The sequence below is a fragment of the Sorghum bicolor genome, chromosome 4 (assembly GCF_000003195.3).
Source record: "Sorghum bicolor cultivar BTx623 chromosome 4, Sorghum_bicolor_NCBIv3, whole genome shotgun sequence".
Taxonomy (NCBI): domain Eukaryota; kingdom Viridiplantae; phylum Streptophyta; class Magnoliopsida; order Poales; family Poaceae; genus Sorghum; species Sorghum bicolor.
The window spans coordinates 61,062,197-61,085,565 of NC_012873.2; the positions used below are offsets into that span (position 1 = coordinate 61,062,197).

The 23,369-nt window shown below is 46.4% G+C and overlaps 2 protein-coding genes across 7 annotated transcripts; one reads left to right on the forward strand and one right to left on the reverse strand.

Annotated features, from left to right (window-relative positions):
- On the forward strand, window positions 6,826–10,335 carry LOC8073155 (dof zinc finger protein DOF3.1). The gene is made up of 2 exons (XM_002452628.2): window positions 6,826–7,322; window positions 9,194–10,335. The coding sequence occupies exons 1-2, from the start codon at window positions 7,269–7,271 to the stop codon at window positions 10,025–10,027; spliced, it is 888 nt and encodes a 295-aa protein (XP_002452673.1). The 5' UTR covers window positions 6,826–7,268; the 3' UTR covers window positions 10,028–10,335.
- Window positions 12,846–22,900, reverse strand: LOC8073852 (putative pentatricopeptide repeat-containing protein At3g01580). 6 transcript variants are annotated; one of them, XM_021460610.1, is made up of 4 exons: window positions 20,393–22,900; window positions 19,902–19,982; window positions 15,352–15,447; window positions 12,846–13,168 (listed from the first exon to the last, which is right to left on the reverse strand). In XM_021460610.1, exon 1 carries the CDS (start codon window positions 22,577–22,579, stop codon window positions 20,468–20,470), a length of 2,112 nt encoding a protein of 703 aa, XP_021316285.1. In that variant the 5' UTR covers window positions 22,580–22,900; the 3' UTR covers window positions 12,846–13,168; window positions 15,352–15,447; window positions 19,902–19,982; window positions 20,393–20,467. The 6 variants fall into 6 exon arrangements, with proteins under 6 accessions (XP_021316285.1, XP_021316282.1, XP_021316281.1 ...); XM_021460607.1 differs by having other exon boundaries at window positions 12,846–13,280; XM_021460606.1 differs by having other exon boundaries at window positions 12,846–13,709.

The window sequence follows — 23,369 nt, forward strand, 5'->3', positions numbered from 1 at the left end:
CAGCCCGCACGCTCTGTCGGCCGGTGACGACGACGGGCAGCCAGCCAGCCAGCCCAAGAGGCCAGCCACGGATTGCGATCCGATTGGGACCTGGGACTATACCATCTGTGCTCTGTAGTGTGGTGATACGATTTGGACACGGGAAAACTGACCTGCAAACGGCCGGCGGTTTGTGGGCCTCGTTTCTCGACTTTCTCCTCGCGCATTTTCCTCTCGTGTTGTGCTATAGTTTTCTGCATAAGGTCGACGTCGACGATGATATGCTGGTGCATTCTTATGCGGCAGCTTAGGCTTTTGGCCTTTTGGGGGCATATGATATGATTATCGCAGAAAGGTTGGAGTGGTAATGGGAGGGAATGATGGTTTGGGACTTGATGAACACCTCTTTTGGCCTTGTTTACCCACAAAGCAACAACTACTTGATCGCATCATGGTTGTTCTTCTAGCTAGCATCTATCGTGTATCGATCGGCAGTCGACACACGCATGCTCCGGTCAAACTTTGTGAAGTGACCTGCCGCTGGGCAGCGACTAGCGACCGAAGATCGATGACGGCCTGGGTTGTTTCTGTATATTGTTTAGTAAAAGAATCAATTTCTAAAATCCATGCCAGTTAAGCTTCTAACTTTATAGAAAAGAATAATAACATCTACAATAAAAATATATCTTATGAAAATATATTTTTTAATAAATCTAATAATAGTAATTTTATATTATAAATTTTAGTTTTTTTTAAAAAAAAAATTGGATTGGTTAAACTTTAAAAATTTTGACTTAAGATCATTCTAAAGTTTGGAGGAGTACTACAGTGTCACTATAGGCCTGTCATGATCTCGGCGGATAGCGCACGAGCGGATCGGTCCGAGGACACAGAATCTGAACAGAATCGACAACCCAACACACGTGTGCGTTTGATTTGCATATATTGATCGCGACACGGCGCGCCGCGCGCGGCCGGCATACCCCAAGCTAGAGCTAATCAACGCACCCGGCGCCGCGCCAGCACGGACGCGACGCGAGACGAGACTAGGCGACGCGCCGACCAACCTGCACCTGTCCCACCCACGCGCCGGTCCGCCCGGCCGGCTCCAATCTGGAGCGGGGTTGCAGCTAGCTAAGCCGCAGCGTGGTGCCGCCATTCGTGACCGCGCCGCGCGAACGACGCCGCATCAGCTTCACCGCGCGCGGTGCCGTCGCGACAGGACGCTCGATCCGCCGTGCGAATTAAATCCACGCTCGCCGACACACGCCCACGCCGGCGCGTGGAAAACAAAGAAAAAAACAAAGAAAGCTACCGGTCCCGAGCTCGTCCGCTCGCGCGCGCGCGCGTGGCTGCACCGCCCAAACCGGTGTCACGCGCCGCATTTGCTCCTGGGCCGCGCGCGCGCGCGTACGGGACCCCGGCCCGGCCGGCGCTCTGCCGCCGCCGCTAGCCAGCGGCTCTTGCTCGCAGGATTTTCACCTGGGCTAGCTGTCGCAGTGCCGCCTGCCGACACGGTTCAGTGGGGGACGGGGGCGTGTAGCTGCTGCGCGCCATGCATGCGCGCGCGGCTCGCTGCTCACGCCTACTACTGGCTACAGTAGTGCGGTCGAGGCGGCGTGCCGCCGGGTTGCTGGCTGACGGGCTGACGGCACAGTACGAGAGGAGTGGAGAGCTACGCTCGCTCCCGGAGGGCACGCGCGCACCGGGGGCACTAGGCGAGCCGAGATCAGGCCCGGACCAAGCCGGGGGTTGGCTGGGCGTGGTGGTGTGGTGCAGCACGTACTGGTGCGTCTGGCTGCCGCGCGCCTCGCTCGTTGCGTCAACTGCTCACGCGTACGTGCTCTCGTCCACTCTTCCAGGATGGCGTGGCCATGCATGCCATGGGACGGGAGTAACCTGATCGTTGATCGAGCCGAGGCTACAGTGTACTATCCCGATGGTCTGCTGGAATCTTGATGTTCCGACCTACGCGAGTGCTCATCTTGCTACAGATCGGAGTTAGGTGACGTGAACTTTTTTAGGTGTCCTGCTTGTATTAGCGGTTTGATTAAGGTCTTGTTTAGTTCACCTCAAAAAACAAAAACTTTTCAAGATTCTACGTAATATCGAATCTTGCGACACATACATACATAGAGCATTAAATATAGATGAAAATAAAAACTAATTACACGGGTTGTCTGTAAATTGAGAGATGAATCTTTTGAGTTTAGTTACTTCATGATTAGACAATATTCGCCAAATAAAAATAAAAATGCTACAGTACCAAAAACAATTTTTTTTGAACGGAACAAGGCCTAATTCGTTTCTCTCGACGCGCTTTTTGGCAAGCATTATTTAGTCATCGGCTTAGATTAAAAAAAACAATCATATCACCAGCAGGCTAAAGATGACGATGATGCTCCACAATATCATTACGCTCTAACTTTGTCCATTTCTACAGACAATTGCTTGAGTACGTAGTACTGTCCCGTCGATCTCTTCGCTAATCGCTACTGTAGTACTATTTTCTTTTCACGCAAAAGTCGTCTCCAAATATCCATGACAGTGTGCGTAAGATCTCTCACCAGGAAAGATTCCCATATTGTTGTTTACTTCTACTAGCAGCTGTGGCTAGAGTACTGTACGTACGGTTTATTACCACGTTCGGCGGCAGCGTTTCTGACAACAAATGCATAGTACAGTATGGGTTATCTAGGCAACTACGGCACGGCGCAATTCATTGAAAGACAGAGGTGTTTCTTAATAGTAGCACCAGATTTTACAGGTGATCCACATATATGTCACGAATCTCCTGCCTGATCTGGATGCCGGTCGTTAGATGAAGTGATGGCATTTGACAGCAACCGATCGCCACTTTTTCAACGTGTCGCATCAGCAAACGACATGAATATATACGTACGGAGTAGTAGTACATAGCTGCACAAGATCAAACGCCATACATCAATTACCTGAAGACTTTGCAACAGCAACTTGTTAAGGCCTTGCTTAGTTCTAAATTTTTTTTACAAAATAGATAATGTAGCACTTTTGTTCGTATTTGACAAATATTTTTTAATTATAAACTAACTAGTCTTAAAAGATTTGTCTCCCAAATTACAGGTAATTATGTAATTAGTTTTTATTTTTATTTATATTTAATGCTCAATGCATTCGTAAAGATTTTAGGAACAACAAATGGCCTTCTGACTTCTCTGACCAAAATTTTCCCAAATTACCGGTCCTCTCTGAATTATACCGACCTGCGGCTTGTCAGCTCCAGTGTGTGCATAGTTGCCGGTGCATGCTTTTTAGCATAAACTCACGAGTAGTCGAGCAGCGAGGCCTTGTTTAGTTCCTCGGCGAAATTTTTTCGCGGCACCGTAGCACTTTCGTTTGTTTGTGGTAATTATTGGGTTCAAAAGATTCATCTCGTAAATTTCGACCAAACTGTGCAATTAGTTTTTATTTTTGTTTATATTTAATACTCCATGCATGTGTCTAAAGATTCGATATGACGAGGAATCTTGAAAAGTTTTTGGATTTTGGGTGGAAGTAAACAAGGCCCAACTCTGCAACTGACCCAACTGTCATGCGTCGTCCAGGAACGAACTAGCAGCAGCAGCAATCCGCATCTGGACAACAACAATGCTAGGAGCAGCGCGTGAAAACGCCGTGTGACACCAGCAAGCAAGCGCGCTGAAACGCTGGTGTGGATCGATGGCGATGGCCGGTGGGCATGCACAAGGCCATGCATGCATCTGGCCACCCAGGCGAGACGCCCGACCAGTCACCAGTTGCCGCGCGCGCGCAGAGGAATAGAGGATGATTGATCTGACGAGAGGGTCCCGAATGCGAATGGATACCTTGCTTGCGGACGGCGAGCTCGCAAAGGCAAGGTAGTAAAGCGCAAAGCAAACAAAATTTGAATCCGGAAAGGGGAAGGCGCCGGGAAAGACGGACAGGGAGAGATGCTTCGCCTCTGCTATCTTTGTCTCTTCTTTGCTCCCCACATGCCTTTCGAACCCCAAAAACATGCTTTTGAACACCCCCAAGAGAAATAAAAATCTCACCCATACCGCCCCCGGCGCCACGTCGAGATCAGGAATCCGTTTTCGCCGTACTCTACGAAACTATAGTGCTAGTTCTAGTATATCTCAGTGTTGTTTTGGTTTTATGTCTTTATACGTCTGCATGTGAAGAGCTCACTATGGGTGAACTAAGGCCTTGTTTAGTTCACCCCAAAAACCAAAAATTTTTCAAGATTCTCTGTCACATCGATTTTTTCGACAAATGCATGAAGCATTAAATATAGACGAAAATAAAAACTCATTGCACGGTTTAACTGTGAATCGCGAGATGAATCTAGTTAGTTTATAATTGGACAATATTTGCCACAAACAAACGAAAGTACTACAGTAGCGAAATCTAAAATCTTTTCGCATCTAAATAAGGCCTAAGAGATAGTATATAGGTTGTAAAGATTCTTATAACCAGCAATCGGCTGCATTATTAATTTTCCTCTAAATATACAGAGGCTATGACTTAAAACAGTTCTTCAAATTTACTACATTCTGTATAGTTTCTGTCTTATATTTTCTATACACAGATAATTTAAGGCACTAGGACCCTCTTGAGTTTATGCAACCATTTTGTTGTTACTTTAGACACGGGAGAGGATCCCCCAACAGCATTGGTCCTTGAACGAGTGACTTTAACCACTGCACTACACTGAATTCTGTTCTTAAACCCCACTAGTTGCAGCATGTTGGGCTACTTTAACAGCAGTAGCTAATCAGTTACGTATACTACGTTAGTATTAGAAAAAAAAAGAAATGGAATCAAAGCAGGAGCCACTACTCTAGTAGCAAGTGTAGGAAAGAGATGCAGTTACGTAGCCATCTTTGGAGCAGCGTCGTCTTTGTCAACAGAGCGCCTTTCGACCAAAATTCTGTACGTATATTTTAAGGTGCTGTGCGGGAGATAGAATACACGATCGCCGACGATTGACGGAAGAAGAGCAGCGATCGGCGGCCGGGCCGATCGGGTCAAGACGAACCACACCGGCAACGCATGGGCCCAGGGCCCCAATTGGAGTGAGCTTTCGGTTTTCTCGTCCCTCTGGCCTTTCCTCACGGGGACCGAAATATTCCACGTGGCCCGGCCGGGACGATGGTGTCGTCATGGCTACGCATCACCACACTCCATGCCACGTCAGTCTGTCACTGTAGCTCTTTTTCAGCTAGGGTATTAGTGAAAATGATACAAGTTTGACTTGAATGTAAAAAATGCGTTCAATATTTGTACCTTTAAATGATTTTGTTAAAAAACTAGACTTAAATCCAATAATACTAATTATATACTATAAATATTAATAATTTTTTATTATATATTCAATTAAAGTTATTTCTCAGGAACCGCAAACAATATTTATTTTAGTATGTCCGGGAGTATATAGTATTATTGCATCAGATATATTCTGATTCGACTAGGTCGAGCTCTCTTCATCCTAAAATATAAAATATCCTAAAATTCTACTATGACATATTATGAGATACTAGCACCTTAAAATATACGATCACGGAGGGACTATAAAACAAATGATACATGTCTCACTTCACCATGAACCTCTTATGATTTTCACAATTTCTGAATGATTTGACATCTTACATTTTAGGATACATGGAGCAAACAGCTGCACGTCTTAAATGTCATGAAAAGAAAATTGATCGAAAGGGAGTAAAAGTTAAGTTTTAGAAATGCACCGTTTAGAAAAAAAAAATAATAATAAAATGGCACAGATTTTATGATGGAACCGAGCCAAAGGTCATTTGATTCTATAGGAAAAGCTCACACACCACCACCAGCAAGTGCAGGATGCTGCTAGCAGCGGTAGGCCGGTACCAAACGCAGACCACATGCAAAAGTTTGACCAAAGTCTCCAGACACACACACCGTTTGGCCCAGTCGGCTCGGCTGCCAGAGCCGATCCCGTGGCTCGAGCCACCTGCCGCATCGAAAACCTTGGCACTGTCATTTGAATTTGAACTCTGACGTTTATCGCCCCGGGCTATTTGGCAAACCCGCGGGCGAACCGCAAAATTCACCTGGGAAACGAGCGCGCGGTAACATGTTTCAAAATTTTTAATAAAATAAATACTGTAGTAATTTTGTTTATATTTAACAAATATTACCTAGTCATAAATTAACTAAACTTAAAAAATTCGTTTAACAAATTATAAATAAACTACATTAGTAATTATTTATATTTAATATTTTATACATATAACGTAAGATTCGATGTGATAGAAAATATAAAACGTTTTGCAAAAAAAATTTTTGAAACTAAACACGGCCGAGCCGAGCCGAGCCGAGCCGAGCCCGAGGCACTCCCGGACCCGATGGCCAGCCAGACAGCTAAAGCACTTAGCGTAGGGCCTAGCCGGAGTAGCAGGCGGCCGCCGAGCCAGGATGGACGGGGGTGGGGCCGGCCGACAGCCGCGCACGCCTCGGGATGCCCCAAGGAACCCACAACTGCGGGGACCGCGGGCAATGGGGAAGCCGACGCGACGAGCAAGGGCCGCCTTCCGGTTCCGGCTCCGGCTCTCGCTGCTCCCGGACGTGTCTCCACCACTCACAGTCACCGCGCTCCAGTCCACCACGCTGCCGGGCGCTGCTGGCCCCGACACCGTGGGGTCACCCCGGTCCTGTGGTGCGCGGGGCACAGCAACATGCATGCATCGCTCCCCTCCCCGGCACGCTAGCTGCTTCTGTCGTCGTCGTCGTCGTCGCAACACCACTACTACTGCGGCTGCTCTCTCTTGCTCTCTAGCGTATAGCGATCTAATCACTTGGGGGTTGGGGTTGGGGGTCGGGCGGGGCGCGCAACTTTTCCTTGCCTTCTTATTCACATCTCCCATCGTTCACATCTCTCACCAACCGCCGGCACCACACCCATCCATCCATCCTCTCGATCTTCTGCCTCTCTGCTGCTCTAGCTTCTTCTACCTCCCTCCTTCGCCCCTCTGTTATCTCCGTTCTTCCTCCAGTTTGCTTGCTAGCTGCACATCGTCGCTCGTGATCTGACAGTATCCTCTCCCTACCTTTCAATTCGTCGACGACAAGGCACCAGCAGAAAGATCGAAGGCCACAGTTATATAGTATGAGATCAGGGTAATGAAGTATATAGTGGCTACCTGCTGTGTGTATAGTTTTGGTGTGTCTAGCTAGGTTTTGCGTGTGGCTCGTTGATCTGTTTTTGGCAGAACACATCTGTATCTAGCTACGCTATTGATCGACCAGACCGATCGATGATGGCCGGGGCACCGCCGATGCACATCTGCATGGACTCCGACTGGCTCAAGGTACGTACCATGATCCATGCATGTGAAGCTCATCACACACAACAAAGTTCTTACTAATTATATATTTGGCATATATAGCTCGTGTGCATCATAAATATAATCATCTCCGCACCACATCATCCGATTGATGATTTTCATATATACGCACCAATACATGATGAGTCTTTGCCGTCTGTCACACACCTTGGTACAATTCCCCTTGCGACCCGCTTGGTTTATTTCTTTTTGCCATAGAACATTATTTCTTGTTCTGTGTTTTCTGTTCGTGAGGATTTCATACAAGGTTTATACATATCATATACTAATTGGCTAGATTAGTTGTCAGGTGTTATATTTTCTGGTTCTTTTATTTAATTCATGCATGTCTGCCTCCCAATTGATCCTTTTTGTTTGGAGAACTAGTAGAAAAAGGTTACAAGTTGAGAGGATCTACGACACAGGCAGCTCAGTATTCTCTTTGTTGATCTCTGTGCCATGTCTCCTTGTTTGCTATTTTTTGGTCATTATTAAGTACTTTAGTATATGTCTACTCTCTACAATGGTTATTTATTAGTGTAGGTTTAAAATGATCAAAGGTTATAGTGAGATCGTCGGTCTGCTCTCTCTCTCTGTGTGTGTGTGTGTATATATATATATATATATATATATATATATATATATATATATATATATTTGTAGTCTTGATGAAACTATTATGATCAGTGATCACAAAATATATGGCAGCATGCATGCATATTTCTTTCACTAGCTAGCTGTAGTTTCAATATATAGATCTACTAGTACCTACTCCTTCTAGTTTCAGTGAATTGGATTTCATTGACACTTTTCTTTACTGGCTACTTACGTCGTTGCTTACACCGGCCAGGATCCAATTAAGTCCACACGTGAACCATTATATACTTACCCTAACAGAGAGAAACTAAATGAAACTCTAGGAGTACTCATAAAAGATGAAGCAAAACACAAAGTAAACAACCACACAAACAGTAGAAAGTGCAATGCACACTGTCAGATTCTTACCCATATATTGCAAGCAAAAGCAACAAGAGATAAAAGGAGATTTGAACAAGTACTGTGTGTTTGATCGTCTGATCTACGTGGCTTTAACTTTAGAACACTGCAAAAGCTGTGTATATATAGATCTTCTCATCAAGACTATCAATATGGGAAAAGAACAAGACGAATAAGTAGACTTATTATTGTTACTAATTATCATAATTTTAGGATGTTGATTTATTTTTTGTAGCTAAATAAGCACATATATACTATATGTCTATGTGTGGGAGATGTTCTTATGCTGTTATATTTGCAAACTAAGACCAGATGTTGTTACCTAGCTAGGGTTATATATAGCAGCACGGCGTGAGAACATTCTTCAGATACACTATACATGATGACTGACATCAAATTAAGGACACAAGGATTTATGTGATCCCAGGTTCTATCTAGTACGAGATCATAGGAAATGCATGCATATGGGACATTATGTGCTTATAGAAATCAAGACAAGTACACCTTGCATGGCCCTCATGATATCTATCTATGTTCGTTGTAACTTTAACATGTGTTCAAAAGCGTAACTACGCGCAAAGGAGATCGTTGGGCCAGGGCAACAAACTGATCAATGTGATTCCAAAAGCCATGGATATGATACACCACAGGATCAAGCTGATCAGAGATCTGAAAACTTTGATCTACTTGATGCCTCCATCATGAAACATCATAATTACCTGTGTGGAGCTTTGCATCCACTTCGTACTTTAGCCTAGTATATATGCATATGCACCCCTTTCCCGCATTCCGAGGCTTCCATTCTGTCACCGCTAATGATTTGCGATCACACTGCGCTAACGTGGTCTTGTGCTTTTCAGGGCATCGTCCCCGAGGAGCCTGGGATGGGATCGTCGTCACCGTCAGCGGAGCTGATCGCATGCCCTAGGCCGATGCACGCCGTGGCGGCGGCTGCGGCGGCGGACCGGCGTCTGCGCCCGCAGCACGATCAGCCGCTCAAGTGCCCGCGGTGCGAGTCCACGCACACCAAGTTCTGCTACTACAACAACTACAGCCTCTCGCAGCCGCGCTACTTCTGCAAGACGTGCCGCCGCTACTGGACCAAAGGTGGCTCCCTCCGCAACGTCCCGGTTGGCGGTGGATGCCGCAAGAACAAGCGCGCCAGCGCCAAGAAGCCCCCCGCGCCGCCGATGCAGCCGCGGCACATGGCGGAGACGGGCCTCCACCTGTCCTTCTCCGGCATGCCGCAGCTGCCGCCGCCGTCGGCCGATCCGCTTTGCAGCCTCGGCCTTCTGGACTGGAAGTACGACCCGATCCTCACGGGTTCCGGTGGCGGCGCCGCTGCAGGCTCGTTGGATGGCGCAAGCTCCGAGGCGCACTTCGCAGGGGCGGGCATGCTGGGCATCCCAGGTGGCGGCGGGAGCGGCGGCGAGTGCCACGCGCTGAGCGCGCTCAGGTACGCGGCCGGCCTGGGCGAGCACCTGCAGCTGCAGGGCCTTCCGTTCGGGGGGCGCGCTGAGCACGACGGGATGGAGGTGAAGCCACCGGCGACGGAGAGGCTGCTGTCCCTGGACTGGTACAGCGAGACGAGCCGGGCGCCGGAGAGCGCCATCAGCTCGCTGGGCGCGCTGGGCCTGTGGAGCGGCATGCTCGGCGGCGCGCACCAGCACCATGGCTCCTCGGCGGCCATCTAAGATCCTGGCACAAACGTGCCTCCGTCCATACTTTGCGTTGCATGCACCACCGTGCACTGCGCATCAGTGGTTTGCTAATGGAGTTGACAAGTACGAGTGACTACGTAGAAGTGCTTGCTTTCTGGTTGTTTTTACCTGTTTTTATCTTCTGTTTCTCGTTTCGTCGTCGTTTCGTTTTTTTGGACGATCCATGCTTGCCGCTCGTCATTTCAGATGATGTCTCTGTTGATGTACCACTTCAAAGTTCAAACATTTGCTGTGGTTCGAATTACAGTTTGGTGGTGGTTGTGATGAGCTCAGGTTTTATCTGTATGGATTATGGTACACAAATATAGAACTTAGAGAGAGAGCATGGTACAATTATTTTGCTGAACTGAAGCTATTAAGTGGAAGTACTTACATTATGGTGTTCCAGAAAAATATATATATGTGGCTAGCGTCTATATATGATATAGACGTAAGAGAAAACCAGAAGAAATTAATAACAAAAAAAAGGGCTGCACTTGTACACTAGTTGAGTACATCCTGAAATTAATGCCATAGCATTCAACACAACCGTAAGTTAACTCAAGTTACTCCCTGATAAAACAGTGGTATATACTCATTTGTCCTTGAAAAAAAAAATCAATTTCTAGCAACTTTAAAACAGATTAGCATGCAAACGAGAAAAAAGACCATGCTACCCCTGATAAAACTCATGGACATCAATGGAGCACACCTCCTATAGGTGAAAAGCAATATATATATCTCTAGTAAAAAGGACAGCTAACTCAAGTTTACCTTGCATTGTGCTAAAAGTAATACATATAACCGATCACTATTGGAACACACCTCCTTAGAGTTGAGTTGTTGCTAGGATTCTAGTGTGCTCCAAGCTTAAAAAAGATTTAGAGAAGTAGGGAAGACAAACGGAAGTGGCGGTGAGGGGCATGGCGACCAAGGAACCTCCGGTCACAGGTGGCCAAACAAGGTGATTAGGCTAGGTATGGGTGGGAAGCTTGCATGGCGGCAGCAAAGCCGATGGCGAGATGCCTGGAGGGGGGGCAACAGGCGAGGGAGTGGACGCTATAGCGTGTCTCAATTGGCCCAAGAAATAAGAAGATTATTGAAGAAAAACCATACATCTGATTGGAATCTGACAAAAACAAAGATTTAAGGCACATAGGAGTTCGAAGACATTTTTTTTGAAGAAAAAGAGATTCTATTTATTTAATAGCACAATTACCTTTATGCCTATAATAATACGAAAGATACATTAGTGTAAATTCAGAGCCCCTAGCGACTTTCTTCAATCCAATCTAGGCCTCGACGATTGCCTAGTTCCAACATGTCGAAACTTAGCAACGACAATGACAATTCCTTGTGTATCATCCTCCAACCATCCACAACGATGGCCCCAAACTTTGTAAATGCTAAATGATCCAATGAGGAGCCTCGCCGGGCGAATATGATAAAAGGTACCATCAATCCAACACCACCAATACAAGTAATTTAGATAATTCCTAACACCACGATAGCGGAATCCATTGAGCCAGTAACACAAAAGTATAAACAAGGAACATGAACATCTCCACCAATTGCATACACCGTGTTGGACGTCTGGATAGGCATTTGCACCGAAGTTATCTATAAGAAACTTGATCTTTGCAAGGAGTCATGTCGGTTCGCTTGAGTTTATTTGCCGAATCTGTCAGCCATTCAGCAGTGTTTTTCTCTCACAACAAATCAGCAAACAATACTTTCAGGCATGGCTTATCAGCTAAGCGAACACCAAGGTGTGGAGCTAAGCCCGTTTAGCTAAAAAAATATATAAAGTGGAGTTAAAAATATAGTAGAGAAGTCACGAACGACCCCTTATTACAATGTGCTGAGTCAAAAATCACTGATCTAGACGGCTGTGATATCTCTAGATTCGATAGAATAAAAAATCAACAATTATTGCTATCATCTTTCCTTGAAACATCCAAGCTACCGCGAAAACACCTAATGAGGAAGGAGGCATGAATTTCGACTGTCAAACTTTCCCATTTAGTTTGCAGATGTGCAGCCAAGGATTTGTTCGGCTGTCGGACTTTCCCATTTGTAGAAAGTGCGCGATGCTGTGTTCTTCCAAAAGCCTGTTGGTTGCCGAGCGTTCAGTACAGTACATTTTGTTAGTTTAAGTCCCATCCAGGCCCTGCTTTGTAAATAAAAAGAATGAAAAGTCCTGCGGGAAGCTCCAGGCTCCAGCGCATTATTTCCGCCGATCCGTTTTTGCTAAAATTGGGGGCATGAATTTACGACACGTATTCATCTAACAATTGAAATTATATCTTAACATCGTAAATTTAGAAGGAATTATTGGAAAGAAAATTTACATCTCTCATAGTTGTTTCATGAGGACCGTCCTCTCCCATTTTTTTTCTTAAAAAAATTGAGGGACTGTGGTCTATCCGCCTCGTCTATTTCTTCGGGCTTCTAGCCGTGGGCCGTGGGCCGTGGGGCACCTAGGGCTGACCTCTTTATGTTTTTAAGGACCGTCTTCTCACTGATGCTTTGCAAACAGAGTAAAGGACCTGAAACTAGCAAGTAAAGCAAGTAGAGATTGCTGCGACCTCGATCGTTGCTTTCAACTTCTTCATGTATGCAAAGCACACTCCCAATGACTAAATATAGAAGAGAAAGTAAATAAAATTCTAAAAAGAAAGTATGAACAAAGATTAACAAAATACAGATTCTTCAACAAGGATTTGATAAAAATATTAGTAATCTAATGCAGTTTAACACCAGCTCCCCTGCTTAATGAAATATGTGCCGTTGCACGATCCCGAAAAAAAAGTTTAACACCAACTGGATTTTATTAAAATGTTAGTGGATCTCCTACGACAACACTAGTCTCTTGGAACCAATATTTTGTGCCCATCTACAAAGGCAAGTGAACAAATATTGAACAATCATAGCCAGTACATGTTACATTTCTTTGCATATAAACATGAAAGATCTGGTCATTGACCACTATCCTCAAGAAGGCACATGAAGTCTGCTCTTGAGAGTATTTTCATGCAACCATTCCTAAATGTGGTCCGACAACCGAGCTTAAACTATGGACATTGACCTTCTGAGCAATGGATGCCAAGAGCCTTTTAGTAAGAGCTCACATACCTGAGGATCAAAGCTCACAAAACAAGTTACCAATATCAATCAGTTTGGAAAGGACGATACTGTCGAAGCTGAAGGGTTTCCACAGTGACAACATCAGAAAGCCCACATGACTCTGCTACAATTAGCATTAAGTAATCAGAAGCTCACTTTATTAGAGATGTATATAGTGGACTCATCGTATTTGACTAGGTCGTCACATCTTGTAACATAGCCTACTTCACTATATATACTAAAGGTAATACCCCCTGCCCCCTCAAGGGTGTGAGGCGTTTGTACACATTTTTTTATCCGCCTTCTGCCACTCGCTGAACCCGCGACAACATCACATATCTAAAAAGAAACAGTATTCTTTCTGTTGCCTGGATATCATCAGCTGAAACTGTAAATGCGTAAATGCACAAGGAATGCACCTTAAGCAAGGATTTTAGGTTCCAGGATAGTTATCCGCCCTATATCACCAAACTCACAAAAGCACACATCTGGATATGCTGTGAAGTAGCCAAATTTTGCGACCATGCTAGCACTATGATAACCTGAAAGCCTGCCAAGGAAGTATAGGGTATTATCATACTACTACCTAGGAGCAAGACATACGTCGCAACCAACAACAAACAGATGCCATTATGCCATGGTAAGAGGAACAAGGATTGATTATTGTTTTTCTTTCTATTCTTACTTTTATCCATTAATTCATCGTATGATCAAACAATCCATAGATACACATTACAGGAGCTAAACTGTGCTAACAACAATGGATGACTAGTTGATGGCTCAGCTAGAAATTGCACAAAAAAAAGACCAAGAAAGTGTAGCATTGAGGGGATCAGGGGAAGTACTGTAGCCTTCTACAGCTGTGTCTCACTATGGATTAGGATGTGGGGGAGAGGGTTGCGCTCTAGGGCTCTCGTAGATGGTGCTCGTCATAGTAGCAATTTGATGTGGCCAGAGCCGAATAGGCAGGCCAAAGGACGAGGGGCAGGCCAGCCACATCACCACAAAGCGGCGAAAGCGTGTAATAAATCCTGGGGCAGCTCTATATTTTTATTTTATCAAGTAGCTTACAACAGAGGGAGATCACTAAGTCTGGAACAGTTGACGACGATAGCGGCTGGATGGATAGGATCGGGCACCTAAACAGTAGCGCTGCCCCTGGTGGAGATCGATCTCTCCCCGGGGGCGCGCAGTTGCGGAAGCTGGCGGCGGCTAGGGTTAGGATTTAAACCTAGACTTGTGATACCATGAAGGAAAATAGAATTGGTGTAATTGGATGGATGTATTGCATTGAGCCCTTGGGCGGTTTATATAGAGTACAAGACTTGGGAGGTAAGGCAACCCACGGATACATATGGAAGTCTACAATACACAATATTTAGATTACCAAATATACTCTAACTGATTCCAATCCCATGCTAGAGCAGGGATCTCCCCTCCCTGTTCTATTTGTAGCGCGACAGAATCACAACTGAAAGTGTGCGTGGAGCAACAGAAAGTTAACTTCAGAAATGTCATTACTTGAAAGATAACTCCTGCTAACCAGCTATCCAATTTTCAGAGGGTTTATCTGAGTAACCAGTTGCTTGTACATATGTAAGGAACAATAATTCATCATTATACAAGAGTGCCCACACTTACCGCTAAGGAAAGTATACCTAGGAAAATACACACCATTAAGGAAAATATACCTAAGAAAATACAAAATGCATATGTATACATCTAGGTCTAGCAGAATCAGAATGAGAAAGACAAATTTAATCCATGTCAAGTTCATTGTTTTGAGCAGTAAAATGTGCTCAGTGTTCATGTGTAATTGAGTACTAAACAACATGCTATAGATAGACACCTCAAACAGCTTGGTAAACAGAACAAAGCAAAGAAATTTAATGCCAATAGGAAGGGGGTCAGAACTGTTTAATAAACTTAACAAAGCAAGCTAACTGAAAGGTGGCTTTCCTTCAGAGTTGAGAACTGAGACCAAACAGTACTAGCTGCAGTTGAAAGGTTCCATGCATACAGTATAGCTAGCCCTTTGTGATGCTTTTACTACTAAAACTAATCAAGCTTCTGAGATGATCAGAACACATATGGGAAAAGATTTCTGCAATTGAGTTATCGATTCATTTCTGCTGATGCATATGAGTGTTACTTCATTGACAGATCAAGCAAGGATCATGTTAGTGACTAACCTGCTATCATGCATGGCGATGTGCAGTACGCACTACAGAAACACATGCCCTTAGTTTTGCTCTGATCCTCGAGGCTCTGATCTGTCAGGCTCTGATCTGTCAGACACGTGCACATTTTTCAGAGTTCTTACCTGGAGAAACAGAGTTTCACGCCAACTAGAAACAACGATTCATACATGCTACCGGTCCTTAATGAAACCAACCAAGTGCAGGTGCTTCAGATAAAACATTTCAGACATTCAGTAAACGTGCTTAAAGTAGCCTATTAGAAGAAAGTCATGTTCTCGACACAAGTTACAATCTGCTAATAGCTGAGAGCATTACCACAATAAGAACTCATTGACAGCTTGCTAACCTGCTTTCATACAAACATGACTAACCCAAACTAAAATCAAGAATAATCAACCAGACATGATAGCACACTCCAAGCAAAATACCACTTCAAAAGGAAGTAGAGAGACTTTTATTTCAGTTTGCTTTCTTGAGGGTTCCCTGACTACGGTGAAGGTGGGATCCACTTCAAACAAAGCTGGTAAAATCCACCAAGAAATCTAGAAATGAAAACCTAGCATCGCTCTTACATAAAAAAACTAGCATTTCTACTAATCCAGTAATTGGAACCAACCCAGCATCTAGAAAGAAAAACAAAGCATGTTTTTAGATCTTCAGGGTCTCAAGGAAGGGGAGGGTGGAAGGAGACACCTTCTGGATATGTTTGGTGGTGATTCCAATTTCCAACGGCTGTCGCATACGCCTGTGGCTATTGGCTGCTGCATCTCTTGCCCTCGACCATGAGGAGGCAGCAGGGAGTGAACATGTGGGGAGCTCGCAATTGAGGCGGCGCGGAGCTAATGCCACCACTCACAAGCGGGGTGACCCTAGTGTCAATTGGGGTTGACACGGTTCTGACCCTTTGGACCCTCTTCCTATTGGGGTTGGCCCGCTCTGAACCATGGGCTCAATCTAGGAGCGGAGCGTTTTGGAGAACGTGTTGACCCACCCCCCTGGCAGGCCTAAATATCTGGAGCACTTTATATGTGCCGCTATGTGTTAGCATTTAATATGACTCTGTAACTGTGCAGACGCCTTGGCACCTGTGTGTTGCGCCTGGGCACTTATGTGCCATATTAGCTACTTTCTCTAGATCCCAAGAGCTGGTTTCACACCTTGGCTCCTTGGTTACTCCCTCTATATATATGTGTAATCCCTCCTCTGCAATGTAAGATTGATTCAATATATCTTCCTTCATGGTATCAAGAGACTAAACTTCCTCTGCCCTGCGCTGCTCCACGCGCGCTCCCTCTCCCCTTCCGGCGCTGCTTCACGTGCGCCCGTGCGCTGCCCTGCCCCCGCTGCATCCGTGCGCGCCCAGCTCTACTCTGCGCCATGTCCCTTCTCGGTGCTGATGACGCCACCGAGCGCGCCGCGCAGGAGGCCCGCATCGCGCAGGAAGCCCGCACCGCTGCCCTCGCGACCGCGGAAGCAGCCGAACGCGAGGCCACGACCGCCCAAGCGGAAATCGTCGCCGCCTCTGCTCGCCTTCGCGACGCCCAGGCGCGTGCAGCCGCGGCCCGTGCTGCCGCTGCCCCTCCTCGCGACGATGTCTCCGTGCACGTCAACGATGACGACTCTGAAGGCAGCGGCAGTGGCCTCGACGACGCCCTTCTTCAACAAGAGGCCAAAGTCATCCTCAACCTCCATGCTCAAGCAGTTTCGGTCCAGAACATCCGCACTCTGGTACCTCTGCTCCTCGACGTCACCTCGCCCTTCTATGCTCGTTGGAAGACGTCCTTCCTCAATGTCCTCGGCAAGTACTCACTGGAGTCCCATGTCCTCTCCAACGTCGTCACCCCTGGGTCTCCTTCCTGGGTCAGGATGAATTGCGTCGTCCGCACCTGGCTTCTCGGTGCCATCTCCGACGACCTCGCCGACATCGTCTCCGAGCGTGGTGCCTCTGCCCGTACTATCTGGCTCGCAATCGAGTCCCAGTTCCTTGGGAATCGAACCACGCGCGCTCTGTATGCTGATCAAGAATTCTGCATCTTCTCTCAAGGGGACCTCTCAGTCGACGACTACCGTCGCCAATTCAAGCGCAAAGCTGACGATCTTCGAGACCTTGGCCAGTCCATCTCTGAGGCGACCTTGGTTCTCAACATCATTCGGGGCCTGAGTGAACGGTTCACCGCCATCGGCATTCATCTGCGCCGCACCACTCCTCTCCCTACGTTCCTACAAGTACGGGATGAGCTTCGCCTTGAGGAGCTTACCATGGCCAAGACTCCTCCAGCCACTGCTCTCGCTGCCCTGGGAGGTTCTGGTGGCTCCAAGTCTGCTGCTCTTCCTCACCAACAGCAGCCACAACCGCCCCCGCAACTACAACAGCAGGGCGGTGGCGGCAACAGCAGATTTGCCTCTCATCTTCTACAGCTGGGATTTGTTGAAGCCAAGACAGATGCCTCCTTATTTGTCCATCATCACGGCAAGGATATGGCGTACCTTCTTCTCTATGTGGATGATATCATTTTGACAGCCTCCTCAGATGCTCTACTTCGGCGCCTCACTGATGCCCTTCAACAAGAATTCTCTATGAAGGACCTCGGTCCCCTTCATCATTTTCTTGGCATGGAGGTTCAGCGCTCCAGCAATGGGCTTTTCCTCTCTCAGCGCAAATATATGATTGACATCCTTGAGCGTGCTGGGATGGCTGCCTGCAAACCTTGCTCCACTCCCGTGGACCTTAACCCTAAGCTATCTGCTGATGGTGATCCCGTGGCTGACCCTACAGATTTCAGGAGTCTTGCAGGCGCTCTCCAATATCTCACCTTCACCCGACCGGATATTGCCTACGCTGTTCAGCAAGTCTGTCTTCACATGCATGATCCACGGGAACCCCACCTCTCTGCCCTCAAGCGTATCCTGCGCTATATCAGTGGCACTCTTCATATGGGTCTCCACGTGCGTCCCTGTGCTCAGGACAACTTGGTGGTATACTCAGACGCCGATTGGGCTGGCTGTCCGGACACTCGCCGTTCTACTTCAGGATATGCAGTCTTCTTGGGAGACAATCTGGTTTCTTGGTCCTCCAAACGCCAGCCCACTGTCTCTCGTTCCAGTGCTGAGGCTGAGTATCGCGCCGTCGCCAATGCAGTTGCTGAGGCCACTTGGATCCGTCAGTTGTTAACTGAACTTCATGCTCCTCTACGCAAGACAACTCTGGTGTACTGTGACAATGTCAGCGCTATCTACATGTCCTCCAATCCTGTTCAACACCAACGCACCAAGCATGTGGAAATTGATCTTCACTTCGTGCGGGAACGGGTTGCCATCGGTGACGTTCGTGTTCTCCATGTTCCAACGACCTCGCAGTTCGCCGACGTCTTCACCAAGGGGCTGCCCTCCTCTGTCTTCACCGAGTTCCGCTCCAGTCTCAACGTTCGGCCTTCCGAAGCTTCGACTGCGGGGGCGTGTTAGCATTTAATATGACTCTGTAACTGTGCAGACGCCTTGGCACCTGTGTGCTGCGCCTGGGCACTTATGTGCCATAGTTATTAGCTACTTTCTCTAGATCCCAAGAGCTGGTTTCACACCTTGGCTCCTTGGTTACTCCCTCTATATATATGTGTAATCCCTCCTCTGTAATCTAAGATTGATTCAATATATCTTCCTTCACTATGAATGACACTTACCGCCTCCATGAAAAGATTTGATTTATGCTACAGCGGCTTATATATGCAATATATTGGTGACCCAAATACCTTTCTGTATGTTCTGCAGATTGAAGCCAACTAGATTCCTGTTAGTGTCCAGACCACAATTATTTGTGACTAGAAGTAGTAACAGTTGCACAAAGGACTAGCATGCTAGAGTGTCAACTTTGTTCAAGTGCTGTGAAGTCCATTCGAGTGTTGAGGTAAACAACTCTTACCTTTTTGTGAATAAAAAAAATAAGCAAAGTCCATTTTTTTGGTGCTAACATGCACCAGTAGGTAGATAATATCCTATACTAGGCTGACTAATACGCCCAAATTTTCTTAACCTGTTATAACTAGTAGATGAAGGTGTAGGCCAGTTCATTTCATATCCCGTTTATCTAAAAGAAGACTACAACTACCAAAAAAGGGTTTCATTAAGCATATCACAAAAAGAATTTTTTTCCTACAGGTAGCTTTGCTTTGCAATAGTAGCGCTGATGTATTCTACACACTTTCATATACTAAGTCATGAAATTTAAGACCACATTTCACAACAAAGATACTCCCTCCATTCCAAACTATAAGGCATTCCAAGAATCTTAGAGAGTCAAGTATTTCAAGTTTGACCAAAATTATAGAGAGAAATATAAAGATTTATGATATTAAATAGGTATACTATGAAAATATAATTAATGAAGAATCTAATGATACTTAGTTGGTATAATAAATGTTATTATGTTATCATATAAATTTTGGTAAAACTTGAGATGCTTTGACTCTCCAAGATTCTTGAAATGTCTTATAATTGGATGGAGGGAGTATAATGTAATCACAGAAAATTGGTAGCAGATTCAATACCTGCTCTTTTGCATGCGATGTATCATACATAGTAGGGACAAAAGACAGGCACTAGTTTGCAGTACCTATGGGCATATTTCCCTACACACAATACAAGAAGGACATCCATCAGCATTCCATTGGGAAGGCAATGTTAGCTATTGAAAGTTGCACTCATTAGAATGTAGAATATGCCGGTAACTTTAACATGAATGTTCAGCAAAAATTTGGAGGCTTGGAGCTTTTCTGTTCCCTAAAAACTAGTAATTTATGCAGAGAATCATCAATGAAGATTCCAGACACCATCCAATTGCTTATAATAATACCTGTTCAAATACTTTAATAAGCTACCTGCCTACAGGCTACAAAATCTGCAGGTTGTAGAACATTGAAATGCCCAAACATTGAACAAAACTACAGGATGTAGCCCCTCCAACCTGATCTTTATCTCAAATATAACTGTCAACATATACAATCTTAAAATTAGTGAAATTTGCATGATGAATTTCCACCTTTGATAATCCATTTTCTTCCACCAGGTTTCTTCTGGAAGTTCACCAACAGCTGAGGTACATCAAGTATCAATTTCAACTCAGAGAAGAACCATCAGCAGAATCCTCGAATGCTAAGCTAGTGTCTACTTGAAAGGAGCAGTCCTCGCCTCTCAACTTTCGTGACAGATCACAGAGCAATGTACAGATATTATCCCAATCTTGGTGAGTCCTCTCCCCAGCAATGAACGTGTGCACTAAGTTACCGACCTCAACTGAACTGTAACCTGGCACTTTACGCAGATCTCTACCCCTCACCATGTCCCTTGTGTCCTTTACACTCTCCCACTTCTCATCATATGCATATATATTTGTCAAGAGATTGTAGTAGCCAACATGGTCAGGATCCAGCTTGAGCAGACTCTTTGCTGCTACTTTGCTCATCTTAGTGTTGTTGTGTTCTCTGCATGCAGCAAGCAAGGCACACCAAGTATGGGCAACAGCTCTTCCATCCATACCACGAATGAACCTTATAGCCTCTTGCAGTTCACCGGCCCGACCAAGGAGATCAACCATGGCACTTTGATGCTCGGCATTTGGTACGACTCCAAAAACTTGAGTCATGCTATCAAAAATTTGTATTCCTTCCTGAACCAGGCCAGAGTGGCTGCATGCTGATAACACTGACACAAATGTCACACTGTTGGGTTGAATTGATGAGGCAATCATCCTTTGGTACAACGCAACAGCTTCCTGACCAAGGCCATGGGCTCCATAACCAGCAATCATTGAGCCCCACACCACAATATCTTTTTCTGTAGTACCTTCAAATACCCTGACAGCGCTATCTATGTCTCCACATTTTGAATACAAATCAAGAAGTGCAGCAGCTACAAATGCATTATTATTGAAACCATTTCTAACTAAATAGCCATGGAGACAAATGGCTAGGCGAGTACCACCAAATTCTGAGCATGCAGCAAGTACCTTCACCATCGTGATGGCATCAGGAACATGATCATCCAACAACATGCATTTGAACACATGGAGGGATTCACCAGGGAGTTCATTTTGTGTGAGGCCACCAATGACAGCAGCCCAAGCGACCACATCTTTCTTTGGCATCCGATGAAATAAGCACATTGCCTCCTCATGACACGAGCACTTCATGTACATATCAACCAGAGCAGTCGCTACACCCACCTCAAGCTCACAACCTATGCTGACAGCAACCCGATGAACTCTCTTACCTTCCTCAGCATCGACAACAAGTGCACAAGCCTGCAGAACACTCACTAAAGTCACTGAATTGGGCTGGACACGTGCCTTGACCATCTCCCTGTACATTCTCAAGCCCTCGTGTGCGTCTCCATGTTGCACATACCCTTTGATCATGCAGCTCCAAGTGATCACATCTCTATCCGTCATACCCTCAAACAACCTCATAGATGCCTGGAAATCACCGATCTTCACATAAAAGCTAAGAACAGTATTTACTAAAGCTAGATCATAGCCCAAGCTGTTCCTGACAACATAAGCGTGGCACGCCTGTCCCTTCCGAACATGCCCCAACTGTGCTGCTGCCGACATCGCACTCACAAGTGTGACTGGTGTCAGCATAACGCCCTGACCAACCACATTCCTTGCAAAGAACTCCAGTGCTTCCTCGGCCATTCCGTTCTGCTCATAGCCGGTTACCACAGACGTCCTAAGCACAATGTCAGGCTTCTCAAGCACACCATACGCATTGATGGCCCCAACCATGTCTCCACACCTGGCATACATCTGCACGATAGCTGTGGCAACAAAGGCGTCTTCAGACGCGGTGCAAGAGCGTATGGCGACCGCGTGCACAGCTCGGCCATGGGCGAGCGAGGGGAGCGCGGCACAGGCCCTCAGCAGGAGCGAGAAGGTGAAGCCGTCCAGGCGCACTCGGAGCCGCGGACCAAGGAGGATAGCGGCGCGCCACTGCCGCGCGCGGATGTGGGCGCGGAGGAGCGCATTGGCGAGGCGAGGCGTCGGACTGGGGAATTCGTCGAACAGGTCGCGGGCGAGGCCCGGAGGGTACCACGCTAGGACATGCGCGGTGAGGTGGTGCGAAGAGTGGAGGAGGCCCGAACGGAGAAGGTTAGCGTGGAGATGCGCGGCGGCGAGAGGCGTAGAGATGGTGGCGGCAGCGGCTTCTAGAAGCTTTTGGAGCGGTGGCATGAATGCGAGGGCCGGAAAACATCCAACGTCGGCCAGTTGCCGACGCCGGTTATCGGTTGTACACTGTGGTTCCGGAGCTGCTGCCCGCCTCGTGACTCCGTCGGAGCCGCCGCCCGCCTTGCCGCGAGGGCCACCGGAGCCGGAGCCCGCCGTGCCACTAGGGACGCCGGAGCCGTCCCCCTCGCCTCGCCGCACAGGCCGTCCGCAGCGCAGCGAACCACCCGTCGCCAAGCTCGAGCAGTAGCAGCTCGGGGCCGTCGGCCGCCTCACTCCATAGAGCTGCGCTGCCACCTGCCAGTCCGCTCGGCCGGCCGTAGCTGCCTCCACAGCACGGGTTACGCGAGGTCAGCCGTCAGCTCCCTTTTTTTATTAAAGTCTACCACCGGGGAAAAAACACCTTGATCGTGATAAGCCCCCGAAAATATTGGATAATTTATTGAGAAAAAACGCCGACTGATAAATTCAGCTGATAAGTTTAAGTCAAGAAAACTGCTGCAATGTCAGCACACAGTGTCGTTTTGCGACACATATCCTCTAGCTTAGGCATGTCTTGGAAAAATACGAGACCCAGTTCAAAATAACAAGTAAAGGCCTAACATTTATTACCAAAATAAAGAAAGATTATAGCAAATATCAATATATTACAAAGACAATATATAAAAAATTAACTAAGTAAAATAAAGGTTGTGCATGGAACTTATACTAGACAATGATCTTCGTCTGGCGTCTTGATCTGAGTCCGGCCGTATAGGATTGCGACTAGATCTCGACTCTCGAGTGACGAACGACG